The sequence below is a fragment of the Elgaria multicarinata genome, chromosome 22 (assembly GCF_023053635.1).
Source record: "Elgaria multicarinata webbii isolate HBS135686 ecotype San Diego chromosome 22, rElgMul1.1.pri, whole genome shotgun sequence".
NCBI lineage: Eukaryota > Metazoa > Chordata > Lepidosauria > Squamata > Anguidae > Elgaria > Elgaria multicarinata.
The window spans coordinates 902,837-922,583 of NC_086192.1; the positions used below are offsets into that span (position 1 = coordinate 902,837).

The 19,747-nt window shown below is 59.1% G+C and overlaps 1 protein-coding gene across 1 annotated transcript in view; it reads right to left on the reverse strand.

The window, feature by feature from the left end:
• The window catches only part of SMG6 (SMG6 nonsense mediated mRNA decay factor), a 68,560-nt gene extending 51,797 nt beyond the window's left edge, over positions 1 to 16,763 (reverse strand). Inside the window, exons 1-8 of the mRNA XM_063146631.1 lie at positions 16,666 to 16,763; positions 11,897 to 13,553; positions 11,326 to 11,518; positions 9,996 to 10,106; positions 8,233 to 8,339; positions 7,090 to 7,168; positions 6,479 to 6,589; positions 6,201 to 6,386 (exon numbers count right to left, since the gene is read on the reverse strand). Coding sequence (XP_063002701.1) covers positions 6,201 to 6,386; positions 6,479 to 6,589; positions 7,090 to 7,168; positions 8,233 to 8,339; positions 9,996 to 10,106; positions 11,326 to 11,518; positions 11,897 to 13,553; positions 16,666 to 16,759 — 2,538 coding nt within the window. The 5' untranslated portion in view covers positions 16,760 to 16,763. The remainder of the gene's footprint in view (positions 1 to 6,200; positions 6,387 to 6,478; positions 6,590 to 7,089; positions 7,169 to 8,232; positions 8,340 to 9,995; positions 10,107 to 11,325; positions 11,519 to 11,896; positions 13,554 to 16,665) is intronic.
• Between the last annotated feature and the right edge of the window lie 2,984 nt (positions 16,764 to 19,747).

The window sequence follows — 19,747 nt, forward strand, 5'->3', positions numbered from 1 at the left end:
GACAATACTGGGCTACAAGGCAGCTTCCGACGTGCCTGGGGCACGGGGGGGCTCTTCCCAACCCGGATCTGGAGAGCGGGGTGGATGATGGCACGGAGCGCGCGCGTCCCTCCCTCCCTCCCTCCCGACGCCCACGTGTCCAGCCCCACCAAAGCCCTGGGATGGTGACCTCCACCCACGCCCCACTGCCAAGGGCAGCCCTACAGCAAAGGGAGGCACCTCGGATGCCACAGAACGCCCCCCCCCGTGTCAAAAAAGGATGCTGTTTATTAAAGCCTCCCCCTCCATTTAATTTAAATGTTTCTATGCTGCATTCAAGGCGGCTCACGTAAAATAAAATAAAAAACGACAACAGGAAAAGAAAGAAAGAGGGTAAAAATCGGCAGACGGTGGCAATAAAGCCACCCAAGCCAGATCGTGCCGAAACCCAGAGCACGGCTGTCGCTTGGATCCAAGCCCGGCCCAAGCACCAACAGGCTCGGGGGAGGGGGGGAGGCCAAAGGCAACCGGCACGCCTTCGGAGCAGACCTGGCCCAGGGTCTCTGAGGCAAGGGAGGGGACTAGGGTTTCCCACGAGCCGAACGCCTTTCCGGAGAGGCGCTTGGACCCCAAAAGACAACCTAGACCTACTGGAGCTTCAGCCTTTTAGAATGGGGGGGGGAGCAGCTGCCCAGGTGGGAAGCCCCCACCTGGACTGCGGCCCCCAAAACTGGATCCGGCCCTCGGGCTGGGAGAGGCTCAGCGCCCCTTGCTTCAGGCACTGCTGAGGAAGGGCAGCGTAGAAAAAGGTTCCCGAGAAACAGACCCCCCCCTGAGAACAGCCCTCCGGATGTGCTGGGCTGCCGCTGTGGGAGACGGGAGTTGCAGTCCAACACACCTGACCGGGGGAAAGCAGTTTTGTGTATTTTATAGTATTTTTGCATTCAATGTTGTTCCCCACCTCGATCCAGAGGAAGATTGATTATTATACGAAAACAGCAACAAAAGACGACGCGTGTTCTCCCACTCCGTGGAAAGGACCTCGACATGAGGCAGGAATGACGCCGGAGGAAGAGGGACCAGGCCCAGAAATGGGGGAGCGGAGTCCTCTTTTCAACGTGCTCCGCCCCATGTCCCATTCCAGCGACCAGCCAAGGGACCCCAAATCCTGCCCTCTCCCTGCTTCCTGAACCATCAGGCAGGCAGAAGACCAAAGCCAACGGCAATTCTGGGCATGGAATGGGACTGTTCCTGGCACAGGAACCGAGACGCTCCGGGACTGCAAGCCCTGCCCCACTGGGCAGGACACCTCTCATCTGCTTGCCAGGCTCTGGAGCTCCCTGCACAGCACAGGGACCTGGGTTCAAATCCTCACTCCACCAGGAAGGCCCCTTGGGTAACCATGGGTCATCCAGTCACTCTCTCTCTCTGCCTAACATGCCTTGAAAGATTCCTAGAAGGATGACGTGAGGAGGGGGTGGTGAAAGGAGGGACCCTGGGAATGCCAGGGGGCTGTGAAGAGGGAGGAATCCCCCTGCCCCCCTCAGCAGCCAGTGGCTGTGAAGCGCCTCACGTTGATACCAGCATAACCCTGATGAGCTCAACAGCAACAGCACCACGTGGGCGGGGGGGGAGCTGCCGCCAGGTTCAAAGCGGGGCCAGCGGCTGCTCTCCAAATGAGCCTGCCCCCCCCCTCGCATGCGTCACCTGCCAGTCGGGCCCCTGGGAACCTCCGGCTTCTCACAGCCAGAGGGAAACGGAGACCAGGGGAGGAAGCAGCATCACCTACTGGCACTTCCCCAAAGCCAACGGCCCTCCCTCCCGCGAGCCACGAGAGCACAGAGCCACCCGCCCTTCCACCCTTTCCCACTGCCTCCACGGGCCCATTTGCACGGGGGCTTTTCCCACCTCTCGCTCCCCTCCCTCCACCCAGAAACATTTGCCCTCACCACGACCTTGCGAGGAAGGGCGCTGCAGCACCCGATCGACAGATGGGGAATGCCCGAGGCTACGAGACAGTGGCGGTGGTGGCAGGGGGAGAGCACCCCTCTCCCCTACCCCAGGTTCTTTCCTTTACGACCTCAATTGCGTGCCGTGCCTCCCCTCAGGAAAACACCCAGGAGGGCTCGCAACAGAGTCATTAAAGCGACAGAGAGAAAAATCAATACAGATAATTTTCAAACAAACAACACCCAACAACACTCAGAGAAAACAGTCACAAGCTGCCCTTAAAAACAGGCTCTGAAATTCAGGAGAATGGATGACGCCCGTCTGCTGGGCTGGGCGCTGGCGCCAACGGGGCAGGGGGAGGAGGTAGGGCTGCCCAGAGCGTCCCACTGGGGGCTGGCTGGCCTCACCTGGGGCAGGGCAGGGCAGGGCAGGGCCACCTTCCTTCCTTCTCCCCCGTCAGGCCTGCAGGAGGAGAGAGAGACGGGCCCTTGGGAGGCTGTGAGTCAACCCCTCAGCCTGCCTCTGTTCTCACTAGGACCTCAGGCTGAGGGAGCTCAAATACAGCCTGTCTGAGGCCCCGATCCCCATGGCTTTTACGCTCCCCCCACCCCATTCTAAGGTGTTGAAACACCTTCCCCTGGGGAAGAGCTTTCGGCGATTTGGCCCCCACCCCTGGGATGAGTCCCTCCCTCCCTCCAGCTGAAAGAGGTGTGGCGCCCCACCCCCGCCGGGCTAGGCCAACGGCTGGCGGGCCAGCGCCTCCGAGCCCAGGGACGCAAAGCAGCCAGAGCAGCCGGCCCTGGGGCCCCTCCGCGCCCCGTGCTCAGCCCCTGAGCCCCAGCACCCCAGGTGGAAACACGGCACCAAATAAGGGCAGAATTCCAAGGCAGCAGCTCCAGAGGATGGGATGGAGGGGGAGAGGAGGAAGAGAGGAAGAGAGAGAGAGAGAGAGAGAGGAGGCTGTTTCACGTTAAAAACGGTTACTTCAGGCTTGGAAGCAAATCTCGGTCTCTGCTCTTTATCAAGTGAGGCAAACTTTCCCCCTCGGCAGCCGCAATGCATCTGCAGAGCAGAAAGCGCCAACGGAACCCGAAAGGGGCCGCGGGGAGACCAGCGCTTTGTCCGTCTGACCAGAGGCGGGAGGAAGGGGCCGGTGATGTCACCGGACGGGACAGGACGGGACAGGGGTGGGCAGCTGAGCCACATCCCCGCTTTCCAAACAAAAGCTATGCGCAGGATGTGGAGGGAGGCGCAAGGGGGCAGAGGCACCCAGGGAAGAACCCCAACGGAAGGAGGAGGAGGGAGCGCCTGTCATGGCTGGCTGACTTGTTGCCCCTTCCTGTTGCAGGGAGAAAGCTGAATTTGGGGAGGTGGGAGGGAACGCTTGCAACGTGGGCCACCCCCCCCCCCGCCCCACTGGAAGGCACCAGGTGGCGAAGGAAGGCAGCGATGATCCTTAGAAACACGTTGCCAAGCGGCAGCATCGTTTTGCAAAACCGTTTGAGGGAGTCTCCCCAGCAGCCAGGCCAGGCCATGAGGGGCCCAACCGGGGCCACGGACGTATTTTAAGTTTTCAAACAAGATCTGCAATGTTTAACCACTTTTAGAATTGGCTAGGAAGGTGCCTCCAATTTATCAGGCAACAGATGTATAATATTCGCAGTTCTAAAAACAGCAGGTGGGCAAGATGTCCTTTCCTCATCAGGTCACAGCCTTCATTATTCTGACCTGCTTTTTTAAAGTAAAGAAGAGGCTTCTAGTCCTCATGGCTTGGGCACGTGATGAAAATGCTCAGAAGCAAGAGAAGGGACGAGGAAAGATCCGGAGTGGCTGGGGGTGGGGAATTTGCACAGCACTCCAGTGTCCCGCGCCCCCCGCACAAAAAACAAGCAAGATGATGCAGAACCACCTGAGCTAAACAAATGAAATGAGGAGAACAAGCAACCATGAGCAAACAGTGAGGACGCAGGAATGGGACCCTTTTAAAATGCACAACGAAAGAACCCCGAGCCAACTGCGCTATTTGCAACGCTCTTGGTTTGGGCCTCTGCAAGGAGACACCAAGGAGACGGGGCACGGGACAAAGTTACCCTCCCCAGCCTTGGAAAGGGCTCCGTTCCCACAGCCACCCCGGCAACAGAGCAGTCTCTCTCTCTCTCTCCCCCCTCTCAAATGATGAGAAGTCTTGCCTTTGCGTGCCTGGAAACTCTCGGTGTTCGCTTCACCCCGGCCTTGTGGGTGGCAGCGAAAGGTCAAGTGGGGCCGGAAGGGAAGGGGGGAAAGGCTGCCGGAGCGTTTCCTGAGAAGGCCCAGAGCGCCGTAGGGGGCTCAGCACGAAAGACAAGGGAAGGGGCTCCAGCCCCAACGGGGGGAAGGGGAGCCCCTTCCCTGCCATTGAGAACCGGGGTGCAGGGGGAGGGCGGTGGCTTGGCGCAGGAGGAGGGGCTCCCTCTCTTCCCCCCAACCCTCCATCAGAAGCGGCTGCGTGCCGAGTGTCACGTCCCAAGCCAGCGGGGCCGGGCATGTGGTTTCCGTGTCTAACCAGCCCGACTGCAGCCTGGCACCCGCGGCTTCCTCCCCAGAGAACTTCTCTCTCCATGAGAGGAAAGACAGCAAACCTCACGCGGCTCGGAATGAAACGGCTCAAGTAAAAAAAAAAAGCTCGCAGGTGGTTTTGGTGACCGAGGTCAAAGCGCCTCCGGGGGGGGGGGGGGAGCAGCAGAGCGACGACGGCACGCATGGGAACCGAGGGTGCCCGTCACGCGGGGGCGCCTGACGCCTGGCTGGGGAACGGATTCCGAAACAGAAAGGTGAAAGCAGGAAACCACCCTGCCAGCAGTCCCCGAACCAAGCGACGCTCTTCGCATGGCCCGCCGAGCCTGGCGCAGCAGGCAAAGGACATGTCGCCGGATCTGGGGCTGACCCAAAGGGTGCGCGGGGGCAGGGGGGGTGGACCCAGGAGCCCTGGGATTTGCAAGCACGCAGCTGCCGGGGAGGCTGGGCTCCGACTAAGCCCCGCCACCCCCACGACTCTTGAGAAGACCCTTGACCTCTGAACAGCCAGGCTTCGCGTCGTCTGAACTCTCCTTCCTCCCCACCCCAGAAGCCTCACTGGGACTGGGAGAGGAGGAGGTGGCCGCTCCCGGAGGCAACCTCCGTCCCCCTCAACCTGGGGCCCTTCCGATGGCACGCTGCCACGCCGGGAGGGCGAGAGGTTGGGGAGGCTGCCCTGCCGAACGTCAGGGCCAGAAGAAAACGTTCTGGGCCTCCGCACAGCAACGAGGCCAGCTGCGCACGGGGTGGGTGGGGAGGGGATCTGCCGTGGGCGGCCGGCAAACCCTCTCCCGAGACCGGCCCCTGCCTTGGTGGTCACCTTATGCCGCTCCTCCAGGGATGGGCCCCGCGTGACCCTCCAGGTGTTCTGGGCTGCAAACTCCCCCCAGCCAGCGAGCCCAGTGGCCTGGAGGAATGCAGGTTGCCCAGCTGTTTCTCCGCCCCTGCTGGGCATCCTGCCTGCTGGGCCTGCCCCCTTCCTCAGCCAGCAGTGCCTGGCCGCCCCACTTCCTGGGGATGTGGCCCATTGGCACAGCAGCTTCAGCTGCTCCAGGCAGGGTGACAGATGTCTATGGACACCTAGAGTGGCACGTCAGCGTGGGCCCTCGGGTACTTGTCGCTGTGCCAACGTCCAGGGGCCGGCGGCATCCCGACACCCCCCCACCAAGAGATTGTATTTTAAGTGTTTCCTGGGCTGGCAAGGCAGGAGAGAAGCCCTTTCTCTCTGCAAACCAATCCAATGGCCTGGGCTCCTCCCTCTAGGAGACAGGAACCCACCAGCCATGGCCAGAGCGCTTCGCGCTGACGTCGCTGGGAATTCGGCCTCCTCCCTCCCTCTCCCAACCTAGGAGCAGCACGGCTGCACACAGACAAGCTACTGGGAGGTTGGCCCCAGCCCCGGGCCCCTGTTTCACCCACTGGGCCACCCTCAGACTCCACAGCAGCCCCCTGGGCCCTGGCTGCCTTCCCAGGCGCGTCTCAGCCGGAGGGGGCTGCCCGAGCCCTGCGGCCACCCGTCTGGTCCAAGTAAGAGCAGCAGCGCCACACAGTGGCAAGAAAGGAGACTGCGCCAGCCCTTCCCGAAGGCGCTGGGGCGTCCGACCCTGATCCCATCAGCGCCCCCGGCTTCTCGGCCTGTGAAGGGGGCCCTTTTGTAGAGGAAGCCACGCCCTGGCAAGGCTGAGCACCCCACCCACCCCGGGTCCCATGGGACTCACATCGCTGGGGCTGAGACTCATAAGCCCGTTGTCCTGCTCCGAGTCCCGGCCGGACTCCTGGCCCTGGCCGGAGCGCGGGTGGGAGGGGTGGATCCAGCGCTCCAGGCGGGTGTTGTCATCCCCGGAAGGCCGGAAGGCCGACTTCTTGCCGTTGGTGCGTCGGCTGGGGCTCTTCCTCTGCTCCGCCTGGGCGGAGAGGAGAGGGGCCGTCAGGGCGGATGCTTGGGGGGGGGGGGTGTTGGCCGTCCCGAAAGGCCCGGCTCTGCCCTCCCTCGTACCTTGCGCTTGGTCTCCTCAAAGAGACTCATCAGGCTCTCCTTGGCGGTCAGGATGGGGTTGCTGGCAGCCAAGCTGCGCATGTAGTAGTAGACAGCGTCCAGCTTCCTCCTCTGTGGGTGACAACACACAGCCAGGGAGGCGTTACGGGACAGAGCTGGGACTTGCCCCTTGCCCCGCGGCAGAGGTGCCCTGAGGACTGGGGCTGGGGGGGAATGCTGAGATCAATTTGGGGTGGGGGGAGGGAGGAATCCATGGGGCACGCCCCTTTTGCCGAGGAGGAATGGAGGGGAGGCAAAAGGAACTTCTAGGGCGCAGCGGATGGGGCGTTTGTCAGGCCCCAGAGGTTTCGACTGAGATCTGCCTCGGGGGGCACCAGAAGACAGCGAGGCGGTTCTCTCCCAAGGGCTTGGAGGCAAAGCGACCCCTTGGTGCTCGGAGAATGCACAGGGGAAAGCTGGCCTCCAAAGCCAGGCCCACAGCACCGGAAAGTCCGGCCCCAACCACAACCACACTGCCCCATCTGCTCACTGCCCGCAGACACCTGGACAAGGAGTGGTGCCCCTGCAGCCGGGCGCTTGGCTTGGGCCGACAGAGCCCCCCCCCCTCTTACCGTGTAGACAGCCAGGAGGGCCAGCTGGTTATATGGGCGGCCGTTCTTCGGGGCAATGTGCTGGGCCTTCAGGTACCAGCTGGGGGAGGGAGAAGAGACCCCTGTGAGGGAGGGTCTGGGTTCCATCCACTCCAGGGGCAGGGAACTCCAGGGGCACACGGGCTGGAACGCGCCAGCCGGCACTGCCTGGCTCCCCTACGCCCTGCTGGTGGCGGAAGGAGGCCGTGCAACACCCGAGGCCTGGAAAGGCCACCGGGAAGGCCCACCAGCTGCTGATGCTCCCTCTCCCCACCCCCCACTCCCAATTCTGGCCTTTAGCCGAACTGAGCCTTCTTCCCAACCTGGCACCCTGCCGAGAGTTTGGTTGGGTGGGGACAATACATCTGGAGGGTGCTGGGTTGGGAAGAAGATTGATCGAACCCTTTCCCCACCCCGGGAATAAAACTGCGAAGAACTGGTTGTTGCATTTGCTCAAGTGAACCCTCTTCTGCTTCCCGTCTCCGGCTGTCCATCCCACTGCCAAAATTGAGCTTGTAGGTTTGGGTAGAGCAGAGAGAGAGCAAGGACCTGGGGCTTTTTTTTAAAAAAATCCCCTTCTTCCAGCACCCTAGAATCGGAGTGCTGGAAGGGGCCTCTAAGGCCATCGAGTCCAACCCCCTGCGCAGTGCAGGGATGATCCCCCTTAAACTTCAATGCACCAAACACGGCCTTGCAGCTCATCAGGCTCCCCTCTCTCCCTCCAGCCAAGTACTGTCATCCAGCAGCAGCACTCCAGGGGACTCTGGTGGGGAACAGTCTTCCCCGCCTTCTGCTCCCTGATCCTAAGCTTGGGGCCTCCCACACACCAAGCGGGGACTCTGCCACCGAGCTGGGGAAGCCCTGCTCCGGAGAGGGGCGCTTCAGGCACCCATGAATTCTACGGCTGCCAGATGCCTCACAGCTGACGAAGCAGAGCGCCCCAAAGCTGATTCAGAACGACCCCCACCTCACCCCCTGGCTCCAGTTTCTGCTCTTTGCTGAAAAGGAGTCTTTTCAAGGGGACCGGCCTTGTGGCCACAGCAAGGTGGACCGTGCAGAGCGTCAGCTGCCCTGCCAGGGCCTCAGGCAGAGGAGTCACCCTGCCCGCCCAGCCGTCCATCCTACCTGCGGGCTTTCCCGTAGTTTGCCGTGTCGCTGCCTTGTTCCCTGTACCTGCAGATGTCTCCCTGGCAAATCAGACTCCTCTGGGCACTGATGAGGGCATATTTCACCTGGTAAAAGGGGGAGACGACAACAAGATCCCCGTCACGGAGACACCCATGGCACCGGCGGCCCGTTAGCCCCCAGGCAGCATGGGGAGAGGCAGAAGGACAGAGGACGCATGGGGCAAAGGAACAGTTCAAAGGGGCATTCGCAGAAAACCACATTTATTTCGAAAGGGGGGGGCTATCTGCACTTTACACCTGTTCGTTCATCTTGAACGCTGTGTGGGGTACCACAAGGTACCATCCTTTCAACAATGCTATTTAATATTTACATGAAACCGCTGGGAAAGATCATCTGGAGGCATGGGGCGGGATGCTATCAGTATGCTGATGACACCCAGATATATTTCTCTATGCCTTCGACAACAGCGTCAGCTAAGGATGGTGTGTCTCCTCTGAATGAATGCTTGGAGGTGGTAAGGGGCTGGATGAGGTAAAAACGGAAGCTGAATCCAGACAAGACGGAGGTGCTAGCTGTCAAAGGCCACAACCTGGGTTTGGAGGTGGGTCAACCGGTTCTGGATGGGGTTACGCTCCCCCTGAAAGACTGTGTTCGCAGCTTGGGGGTGCTTCTGGGTCCGTCGCTCCAAATGACAGCCCAGATAGATGCGACGGCCAGGAGTGCCTACTATCAGCTTCGGCTGATACGCCAGCTGCGCCCCTTCCTAGAGTCGGAGGACCTAAAGGCGGTCATGCATGCGCTGGTAACTTCAAGGCTTGACTTCTGCAATGCATGGGGCTACCTTTGTGCCTTGTCCGGAAACTTCAACTGGTGCAAAATATGGCAGCCAGGCTGGTCACTGGTACACCTAGGGGTGACCACATTACACCAGTTTTAAAATCTCTTCACTGGCTGCCAATTAGTTTCCAGGCGAAGTACAAAGTGTTGGTTATCACCTTTAAAGCCCTACATGGGTTGGGTCCAGACTACCTGCAGGATTGCCTTCTCCCATACAGTCCGCCCCACACACTCAGGTCCTCTGGGAAAAATCTACTTCAGTCAGCCAAAATTAGGCTGATAGGTATTACCCAGAGGACCTTTTCTTTTGCTGCTCCCAGACTGTGGAATGGCCTGCCGGAGGAGATTCGTCAACTTGACAGTCTTTTAGAATTTAAAAAAGCAATAGAGACTGATCTATTCCAGCAGATCTATCCAGTGAAATTTTAGAATGTTTTTAGTATGTTTTAAGGATGTTTTAGTCATGTATGCTATGTTTTTAATCAGTTTTTAATATGTTTTATATTTACTGTTGTTCCCTGCCTCGATCCAAGTGGAGAGGCGGGTAAGAAATAAATTATTATTATTATTATTATTATTATTATTATTATTATTATTGATGGTGGCGGCAGCAGCTACTTTGCCCCCCTCAAAGGCTAGTGGCTGAGCGGATGTGTCGGCCCCTGACGAAGTTACTGGACAGGGCAGCACTGTCACCTGCAAGCTGATGGCTGCAGAAAGAGCCACCAGGAACGCAGCCTTGCCTCAGCTCAAGTGTCTGAATTCTCTTTCGATGGGGAAAGGGGAATTGACTAAAAATGTACACAGCTCAGCTCCACCTCCTTTACCATCCCACTTCCAGATGGATAAATGAAGAGCCCGCCACACACACACACACACACCACCACCACACTGCCAGAGGTGCACAAAGGGCTCCATCTCACCATCTTCCGCAGGGGCTTGCTGCGGACGGCCATGCCGTCCATGTAGTCTTCCAGCTTGAACTGGTATGTTGCTTGCAGCTTCTGCAGCAAACTGTCGAAGAAGACGGTGCCCTGCCAGGGGGGAGGAGAAACGGCAGGAGGTGAAAGGTGGGGAGAAACAGGCAGCCCTGAGGTGGGGTCCAGAGAGGGCGTCACAGTGCAGCCTGCAGCACCTCCAGCTTGGGGGCAATGGGAGATGGACCCTGACACCTCCCCCTGTCAATTTCATCCTTGCTTTCGTTAGAGCTAGGTTGGGTACAGAATAGACCAGCAGCTCCTGGGAGTCTTGCAAAGCATGCTTGGCCTTAGCCTGATCCAGCGAGGCACCTCTTGGGCCCGCAAGGTAGTGTGCAGGCTCAGCCTCGGAAACAGGCGTGCTGGTCTCTGCACATTTACATTTCACACCCATCGGTGGGCCTGGGAAAGGACAGCAGTCCATGCGAGACAGAGGGTGGAGGTTTTGGCTCGGGTGGCTGCTAAAACCTGGGAAACGTTTCTGGCTTCACTGGCAATTGGTTGTGGGATATGGCCTTTTCATTGCTTAGGGAAGGGAGCTGTAATCATAGCGTAGGAATTTCTTTTTCAGGTACTGTATTTCGTTGCGACCTGTAGTGATGCAAGCTTCATCTATCCATCCGTGTAGATGACGGTCTACTTATTTTTTAACAATATTCAAATAGTGCTTCTCATTTGAAATAAACCCCAAAGCAGCTTACAAAAGAGTAACAGCAAACAAAACGAAGACCAAAGGTCCAAAGGTTGCTCACAGTGCAGGGGTGGGAGGAGCCAAAGCAAACAGATAATACATTTCCAGTCAAAGCCTAGAAGGCGCCTGTGTTGAGGAGATCATTCCACAGGGAAGGGGCCGTTGCAGAGAAGACCCCTCTCCATGGCACCACCGGGCTTCTCCTGCTCAGATCGCAGAGGCCTGAGAGGCTGTTATGGCTACTGAACTCGCTCGCTGTCCATCTAGCTATCTTTCTTGCCCTGTTTCCTTGCTGCGGGGGCAAGCCGTGGGGGGGGGGCGCTGAGGAGGCTTCCACACCCGGGAGGGGCCCAGACTGCCCCAAGCTGGGAGCTCTATCGGGCCCCTTCCTGGATGCCGATTCAAGCCAAAGGAAACCCCTGAACGCTTCTTTGGGCCAGGAGCCTCCCGGCCACCCTCCCGGCCAGGTGGGAAGGCGAGCCGTGGAGTCCCCGCTGGGCTCCCTTGGGGCGAGAGATGCGACTGATCTCCGTCCGTGGGGCCAGGAGGAATCCCCTCGCCAGGCCCCTGGGCCTCAACCCTTACCTCGTCCAGGAGCTGGAGGAGCTTGCCACGGATCTCCTGGCCGCCCTCCCCCAGGGGGCCCTTGAGCAGCTGCCGGAACTTCTCGATCACCTGGTAGAAGGCGTTCTTCCAGAGCAGCTGGTCCACGTTCTGGGCGTCAGCGAACTCAATGTCGCTCAGGAGGCAGCGCTCGTACAGCTGGAGCATCTCGGCCCTGGAACGGCACACGATCACCACCGCCGCTGAGCAGGGGCTGCTGCCAAGCAACACCCAAAACTGGGCGAGGCAGGGCCAAAACACGCACCGCTGGAGGCGAGCGCCCTCCCCCGCTCTGCTCCCTCAGGAGTCACGGCTCCTCCGGCACTCCCATTCCCACCGACGGGACAGGGCAGGATGGCACGAGCCAGCCCTTTCCCGTCACTGCTCAGAAGGAGCTGGAGGGCTCGGAATCGGGAGCTTCCGCTTACCCAGGCAAGTTCACGGGAGAGGGCCCATTTGGTCCTCTTTGAAAGGTGGCCCAGACCCTCCCTGCCGGCAGGCACTCCCACTCCTTCCGCACCCTCCCCCCAGCCCTCGAAAACGAGCCTCCCACCTGAGCTGCCCCATCTTCTCCAGGCCCTCGGGACGGAGCCGGTCCCTGGACAGGAGGTTGCTAAGCTGCTGCTCCAGGTTGCTGGCTTCGCGGAGGACCTTGCTGAGCTCTTGCTGCTGCAGGCCGCGCACCTGCTGCTCCATCTCAGGGCTGAGGGGGCTGGCTAGGAGCGGGCTGCAGAGGTAGGGCTCCGGCTGGCCTGGGAAGCCAGCAGGGTAATACGGCCCCGGGTAAACCCCGTTGTTGGCGCCCACCTGATACGGCAGGGAATACCCGGTGTAGGAGTACGGAGCCGGGGCCGGGGCCTGGCCCACCGGCCTGCCATAGTAATAGGGGTTGTCCGAGTTCTGGAAGCGGTAGTAGGGGGCCGAGGCCTGGCGGGCATCGCCCCGAGGGGCTGGGGGCACCTCGTCGTCCGTGTCCAGGAAGTGCAGTTGGGCGGCCGCGCTCTTCAGCGCTGGCTTTTGCTCAGGGTTGTTGGGGTCCCAGAGCCGGCGGGCGGTGCCCCCCCTGCCCCTGCCCCTGCCCCCTTTGCTGCCCCCGCCGAAGAGGAGCCTGGGCCCCCCTGAGTGGAGGGCCTCCGGAGATCCGGTGGCACTGGCATTCAGGTCCGTGTTGGCCGGGAGGACCAGGATCCCGCGGCCCCTCCCTTGGGGCTTGCCCTCTCCTTGGGCCTCCGTAGAGTCACTCAGGCTGGCCCCGGAGGGCTTGCGCTTCCGCCAGCCAGCCTCGGCGGCCCTCCTCTGCATTGCATGGCCAGCCGGCTGCCCCCCTTTGCCTTCCCTCCCATCAGTGGTCTTGGAAAGCCAGCTGTGCTCCAGCTGCCGCTTCATCTCTAGGTCCCGGCTGGCCTCCTCATCCCGGTCGTCGTCAAGGGAGTCTGTGGAGGAGGCGGAAAGCTGCTTCCGGGGCCGAGGCTGCTCCTTGGCCAGCTCCGGGCGCCGCTTCCCCGCCTCTGCCTCCCCACGGGACCCGTCCGCACTGTTGTTGCTCCCGGCCGAGCTGGTGCTGCAGGTGCGATACCGATTCCGGCGCTTGTCGGAGCGTGAGTAGCGCTTGGGAGTGCTGGCCTTGCCGCAGGCTGACACCTCCTCGCCGCCCTTCTTGGCCCAGTCCGGCCTCTCGGCCCGCCTGCCCTTCTCAGCGCCCCGGAGGGGCTTGGCCCTGTCTTTGCTCTGGCTCCCTTCCCTCTGCTCTTGAGTGCCCGACTTCCGGGGGCCCTCGCTCCCCTTCCCAGCCTCCCCTTCAGGCTCTTTGCCTTTCTCCCCCTTCCCAGGGGGCTCCTCAGCTGCTGGCTCCTTGGAGGGGACCTGCAGGCGCTTCCCCGGCTGATAGATCTGCTGGTCCGGCTTCTTGGCTCGCCTGACGAGCCGAGGGCACCAGTCATCAGGTGTGCCGGCCTGGGGAGCCCCCGGCTCGGAGCTCCCTTCTGAGACCCCGTTTAGGCGCTGGGCGCTTCCTCCGGGGGGATCCTTCTTGCTGGAAGCCGCAGAGGGGTCCCTGTCCCCAGCCATCCCCGCCTTGGCTTCCTCTGGCCAGGAGTTGGCCTCCAGCTTGGCTGAGGCCTGTTTGTTCCGCAGCCGGGACAGGCCGGGCTTGTAGATTTCAAGGTCCGGACGCCGGTTGTCCTTACGGTGCCGCGGCTCCTTCATGGTCTCTGCGAAGGAGGAAGCACAAGGAGGTGTTCAGCGTTGGAAGGAAAAGCGCAGGGGGAAAAAGTGGGTGGGAGGGCGGCCATCTTGCAACGGGAAAGGGGGCAAACAAGAGCTGAACAGGCAGGAAACAGGCCGAGAGAGGCCCTTGAACCCGGTTACATTGAACATGCAGGGAATGGGGTTGCTTAACGGATGCCAAGAAACAGGAGATGCCGCCCAAGGAAAGGGCCTCTTTCGTGGTTTAACTTAAAACTTGCAGAGCTGGCATTTTATTCCCCCCCGCCCCCCCCCCCCAGTGATCAGGCTCTGCGTGGTGACATGCTGCGCATCGCCCTATTTTCAGATCTGCCTGTGCAACCTGGCACCCTCCAGATGTGTTCAATTACCATTCCCAGCATCCTCCAGCCAGCTGCTGAGAGTTGCAGCCCAACACATCCGGAGGGCACCAGGTTGGGGGATGCGGTTTCCGACAGAGAAGCCACTGTTGCTGGGGAAATCTGAGGCCTCTTTACTGCTGGGACTCCTTAAAAAAATGGAGGCTGGAAGCCATGGAGAGCAGGGGTGGTTTTTACATGTCCCCAGGCAGGGCAGCCAGGTGGCAGAAACTATGAAGCTTCCTTCTCAGCCCACCTCCATTCCGACCTATTTGTGCAAAGCGGTTGGAAAACTGTCATCGACAGGGTGGCTCAGTGGCAGAAGGGCCCCTGCTTTGCACCTAGGAGGTCCCTGGTTCAACCCCCGGGCAGCCTCTCCAGGTAGGGCTGGGGAAAAAACCGCCTAACCCCGGAGAGCCGCTGCCAGTCCGTGTCGATGATGCTGGGCTGGATGAACCCAGGGTTTGCCTCCATGTAGGGCAGCTGCCTAGGTTCCTCCAGCTTGAATGAACTCTCAAGACCAGTGAGGCTCTGGGGCATCAGAGGGCCCCTGCCACGACCTCCTCTTTAAGGCCCATTGCTCTCTCCCCAAACCCAGCCCAAAGAAGACCCCTGCCTCCCCCTGCCCCAAATCTCTCCAGGGAGCCGGAACAGACCTCCCCCGGGGAAGAACATCCCAACGGCAGCAGGTGAGGGCTCCCACTGGCCAGCTCCATGTGCCATCGCCAGCTCCTGGGCTGCAATAAGGAACGCCCGGCCTCAGAGGGGGTTCCGAGCGGGCAGGCGACAGAACACTGGGGGGGGGGGAAGCTGTGCCCACGACAACGGAGCCTCAGCAGGGTTCTGGAAGGGGGCACCCCCTGCCACCCGGTCTGATGGGCAAGGCAAGGCAAGCCTCGGTCCCAGAACCCGTTCCCAATGGAGAGAAGCAAAGCCCTGCTGGATCAGAACCAGGGGTCTGATCCAACCCAGTCGCCTGCTTCCCAGGTCAGTCCAGAAAGCTGACGAGCAAGCCACGGGGGAACAGCCTCGTTCAGCCCTCTAGATGTGTTGGACTGCAACTCCCACCATTCCCAGCCAGCCAGCCTGGCCATATCCAACAGTCCAACAAATTGGGAGAACACCAGGTTGGGGAAGGCTAGCCTAGTGGTATTAAGAAGCAGGCTACCTGTAGGCCTTGGGAGTCCTGTGGGATTACCGTGGCCACAATAGCTCTCATTGGGCCTTAATACTAAAACAAGGGAAGTAATCATTAAAAAAAACCAAGTGCTTTTGAGCATGCAAAGAGTGCCTTTACATCCCACCCCACACCCGTGAGCACAACTAATCTCAAGTCCATTACATCTTCACAGGTAAACAGTGTGTTAAGTTTTACCGGTCCAACAGACGCTGCATTTTGTTGTTTGGTTTCTATTTCTTTTATTGTTTGCTGCTTTGGGGCGGTCATCATTTTAATAAGCAAAAAGGGATATGAATAATAAACAAAAATGAAGGTTCCCCTCCCCTGCCCAGTGTTCCCAATCCCAAGGCATCAGCCCAGGCTGTCTGTGAGTGAGTCTGTACTGTGAGAGGCAGTATAGTCCTAAGGCTTGGGTGCTGGGTTCAAGTTCTACCTCTTCAATGAAGTTACTCCCTCCATGTGTCGGGAGTCAAGTTCTGCCTTGTACCTGGACCTAAACACATTTGTGTGAAAATCTGGACGGTCCTGGACCTACATGAAATGCAGGTGCTCTGCCACGGAGCTGCGGCCCACCACACATATGGCAGAAATCCTTTAAGGAAAGTCTGGTGTAAACAGAATAGAGTTGGAAGGGGCCTATAAGGCCATCGAGTCCATCCCCCTGCTCAATGCAGGAATCCACTCTAAAGCATCCCTGACAGGTGGCTGTCCAGCTGCCTAATGTGGGAGCGCCCACCACTTCCCTAGGTAACTGGTTCCATTGTCGTACTGCTCTAACAGGAAGTTTTTCCTGATGTCCAGACAGAATCTGGCAATAAGTTGCCTTATACGGAGTTCAGACCCTACATCCGTCTCTACGCTGACCAGCAGCTGTGGCTCCCCAGGGTTTCAGGCAGAGAGGCCTTACAGACGCCAGGGATTGAAGGGGGGGGCTTTTCTTTATTTATTCATGAGTTTTTTCCCCCTTCTCTTTCTGCGGTTCACCAGAACGACAGGCAAATAAGTACTTGAACAAGGCAGCTCCTGCTTGCAGTCGGAAAAGACACAGCAGCACGCAAGGAAAGAGGAGCGGGCAGGGAAGAGGGGAGTGCAAGCGCTCTCCTGCGGTCCTCCCCCCCTTTTAAAATACAACCAAGGCCCCAGTCCTCAAGGCTTGAATGCGGGCAGAGGAAGCCGCCTTCCAAGGGGTCAGACCCTCCAGCCCAGGGTCGCCCACACTGGCTGGCAGCAGCCAGGGCTCTCCGGGGATCCAGCTTGGGAGGTCCGGGGCTGAGCGACGGCAAGATCCCCTCAGAGCGAGGCGGCAGCAGTCCGTGGCTCAAGGGGTACCGCTCCCACGCGTTCCCGGGCCCAAGGAACACGCGCGTCGCCCATGCCCGTGGAGACAGGAGGACGCGTGTTACCCGTGCCCGTGCGGGCGCGCTCCCACGAGGCGGGGGCCACCGCTGGGCCCGCCTCGCTTCACCACGCCCCCTCCCGCGTCCACACACGGCGCCGGCGCCGCTCCGGCGGACACCCGGGGCGCCGCTCCGCCCGCCCGCCAGCCGCGCTTCGCCTCACCCGGCCCGGCCCGGCCCAGCGCCGCCGCCTCGGCGACGCCCCGCCTCAGCTCGGCGGCCGAGACGCGAACCCGCTCCAGCTCCGCCGCCGCCATTTTGGCTCCCTGGAGCCAGGGAAACAGGCGGGCGGGCGGGCGGCCGGCGGCCGAGAGGGGCCAATCCGGGCGCGCAGGAGCGCCGCGCAGGCGCACCAGGTCCTCGCGCGCGAAGTGGGAGCGAGCGACAACAAGCGCCTCTCTCTATTTCTGGCTGCTGGGGAGGCGCCTTGGCCGTTGCCCCGCCCCTCTGGGCCACGTGACCTACGAGGTTGGGCCGTAGAGATACGGAAAGATGTAGAGCGGCCCTTCTATCCCCGCGAGTGGGTCAGTTGTGGCCACCCGCCAGCGGTTGTAGCCAACAGTGGAGGTTGATTTAAGTTGTAGTCCAACACACCTTGGGATCTACACAGCGTACTGAAGGCGCACGCAAGCGCCTTCAGTGCGACCCGAAAGCGCGAGTGTAGATCCTGCCCTGGAAGAGGCGGAGGAGAGGCGTCCTTGCCGCCGGCGCCGCCGCCCACCTCGCCGCCGGCCTCCTGATCAGCCCGGAGGACGTGCTGGCGCTGGCGCTGGCTTGGGCAGGGAAGGAGGAGCCTGGTCCGCGGCGGGAGGGGGTCTCGCCCCCCACCCCCGTGGCTGGGACGAGGCCGGCGGGGAGGTGGGTGGCGGCGGCGGCAAGGACGCGGCCGGATTCCCCAGCCGCCGCCGCCGCCGCCTCCTCCGCCTCTTCCAGCAGGATCTACACACGCGCTTTCGGGTCGCACTGAAGGCGCTTGCCTACGCCTTCCTCTGGGGGGTGGGGGTGGGGTGGATCTATTATACAAATGTATTTATACATTTATTTTTTTTAAAAAATACCACGCCCAGACAGCATGGCTCTCCAGAGGCTGGGCTGCAACTCCCACCATCCCCTCCATTGGCTATAGCTGATGGGAAGTTGCAAGTGCAACAACCATGATTTAATTAGAATGTAAGCCTAAGCGGCAGGGTCTTGCTATTTACTGTTTTACTGTTTTACTCTGTATAGCACCATGTACATTGATGGTGCTATATAAATAAATAAATAAATAAATAAATAATAACAACATCTGGAAGGGCCACATGCTTTGCCAGGCAAGAGCGCTGCTTCACTTCTCCAGAGAAAGAACTGCCTGGCTCCTGCATTGGACACAGGGTTTTTCTGCCCACAGAACCCAAATCCTGGAAGAATCAAGGGACTTCCAGAGCTACTGCGGCCGGGTAGCAGCAGAAAGCGACAGATGAGGCTCCGCTTAATCCCCCTCTGCTCTTATTCCATGCAAAGCCTACGTTGCCTTTCAGCTCTGAAAAGTTTGAAAACTTCCATGCGGACACAGCCTATTTTCTCCGTATTGTGGGAGGAGTTGTGGCTGCAGAAGCCCTTCACAGCCTCTATTAGAGGGCACTTGTCAGCCACGCTCCAGCACAGGGTGATGTTGGCTGGAGGGACCTGCTTGTGTGTGTTTAACCAGAACCCCAAGGTCCACCAGAGGTGGCTCAAGGTGGAGGCAGAGCCAGGTGCAGAAAGGCAGCTCCAGGGCACCAACACTTACTGGGATGACCTGTGTAGGAAAGGAAAGGAAAGTCATTGCTGACTCCTAGAGGGACGCCTGCTTTCGCTGACGTTTTCTTGGCAGACTTTGTAGTGGGGTGGTTTGCCATTGCCCTCCCAAGTAACGGTTACCTTTCCCCCAGCTAGCTGGGTACTCGTTTTACCGCCCTTGGAAGGATGGAAGGCTGAATCGACCTAAAACCAGCTTCCGCTGGAATCGAACTCAGGCGGTGGGGAGAGTTTCGGCTGCAGTAACTGCCACAGAAAGACAAATCTTTTGAGCTACTACAGATCAGAGACAGCAGCCTTTGCTTGCAGTACCAGAACACAACTCCCACTTCTTTCATGCACAAATCCATTCCTGCCCTTGGTTTCAGCCGCGTAAGGTAGGAAATAAAAAAAGAAAAGCCTGACTTTAATGCCCTTGGTGCCAGAAACCTTTACAGGTCCAGCTTTGTTCCTATGTTTTGCAGGGGAGGAAGATACATGCTGGTGCCCCATTCTTATGATTCTGCTTATCTGCTAAAACCCCATCAGTGTACAACAATTAAAAGCAACAGAACCTTGCAACAATAAAAACAAGAACTTTAAAAACAACACATTTTAAAAGGCTGACTTGAAAGGTGCATCTTGAAGCTCTTTCAAGCAGTGGTGTGTTGGATCCTGGAATGGATCCTGGTTATGTTTTCCATTGATTTGTTAATTGCTGAGGATCTGGAGGAACAGAAGACTCAGCAAAAACTTAAAGGTCAACTCTACACCTGGACATTGAGTGTCATAATTGAATAATTGTCTGATTGTCTTCAATTAAGAGTTGCAAGGAGTTGCATCATTGTACAGGTTGTCTATAAAAGTCAATGTATTTTTAACTTCCTGTATAACTTCCGTGTCCCTCATGTGAGCTGTATTGACTGACCGTTTGTAAGTATTTGTATCTGTACTGCCATAACTAAATTATATATTTGCCAGTAAAAAGGTTTATTTTCACCTACATAAATCTCTGTCTTAATTCATGTCTTTGCTGACTTGGCTGAGAACTGCTGTAATCTCTGCTAGTCTATGTAGGGCCCAGAGACTTAACACAAAAGGTTATGTGCCAGAAACCCAGTCTGTGCAATAACTAAAAAGCTTCTAAAGCCATAACTCAACATGGTGATGGTGGCAACAATTGTAGTCCTTAGGGAGCACTGGAAAAAGCCCTGTGGTTCCAATACTGCAGCCTCCCCTAATTTGATGTATTGAACTACAACTCCCATAGTCCACAACCACCTGCATGCCCCCCCTCCCATGTGGTTCTTGGGGGTGATGGAAGTTGCAGCACCAACATGCCAGGAGGGTGCCAGGCTGAGGACGCTCCTGTAGATTTAGGAGGGCCGAGCCTCTCCTGGCGTTGAGCTTGTGTGCGTGGCGGACAGCATGGGGGAAGGCCGGCCGTCTGGCCCACGCAGGGGAATCCATGACGCTGTGGCGCAGGG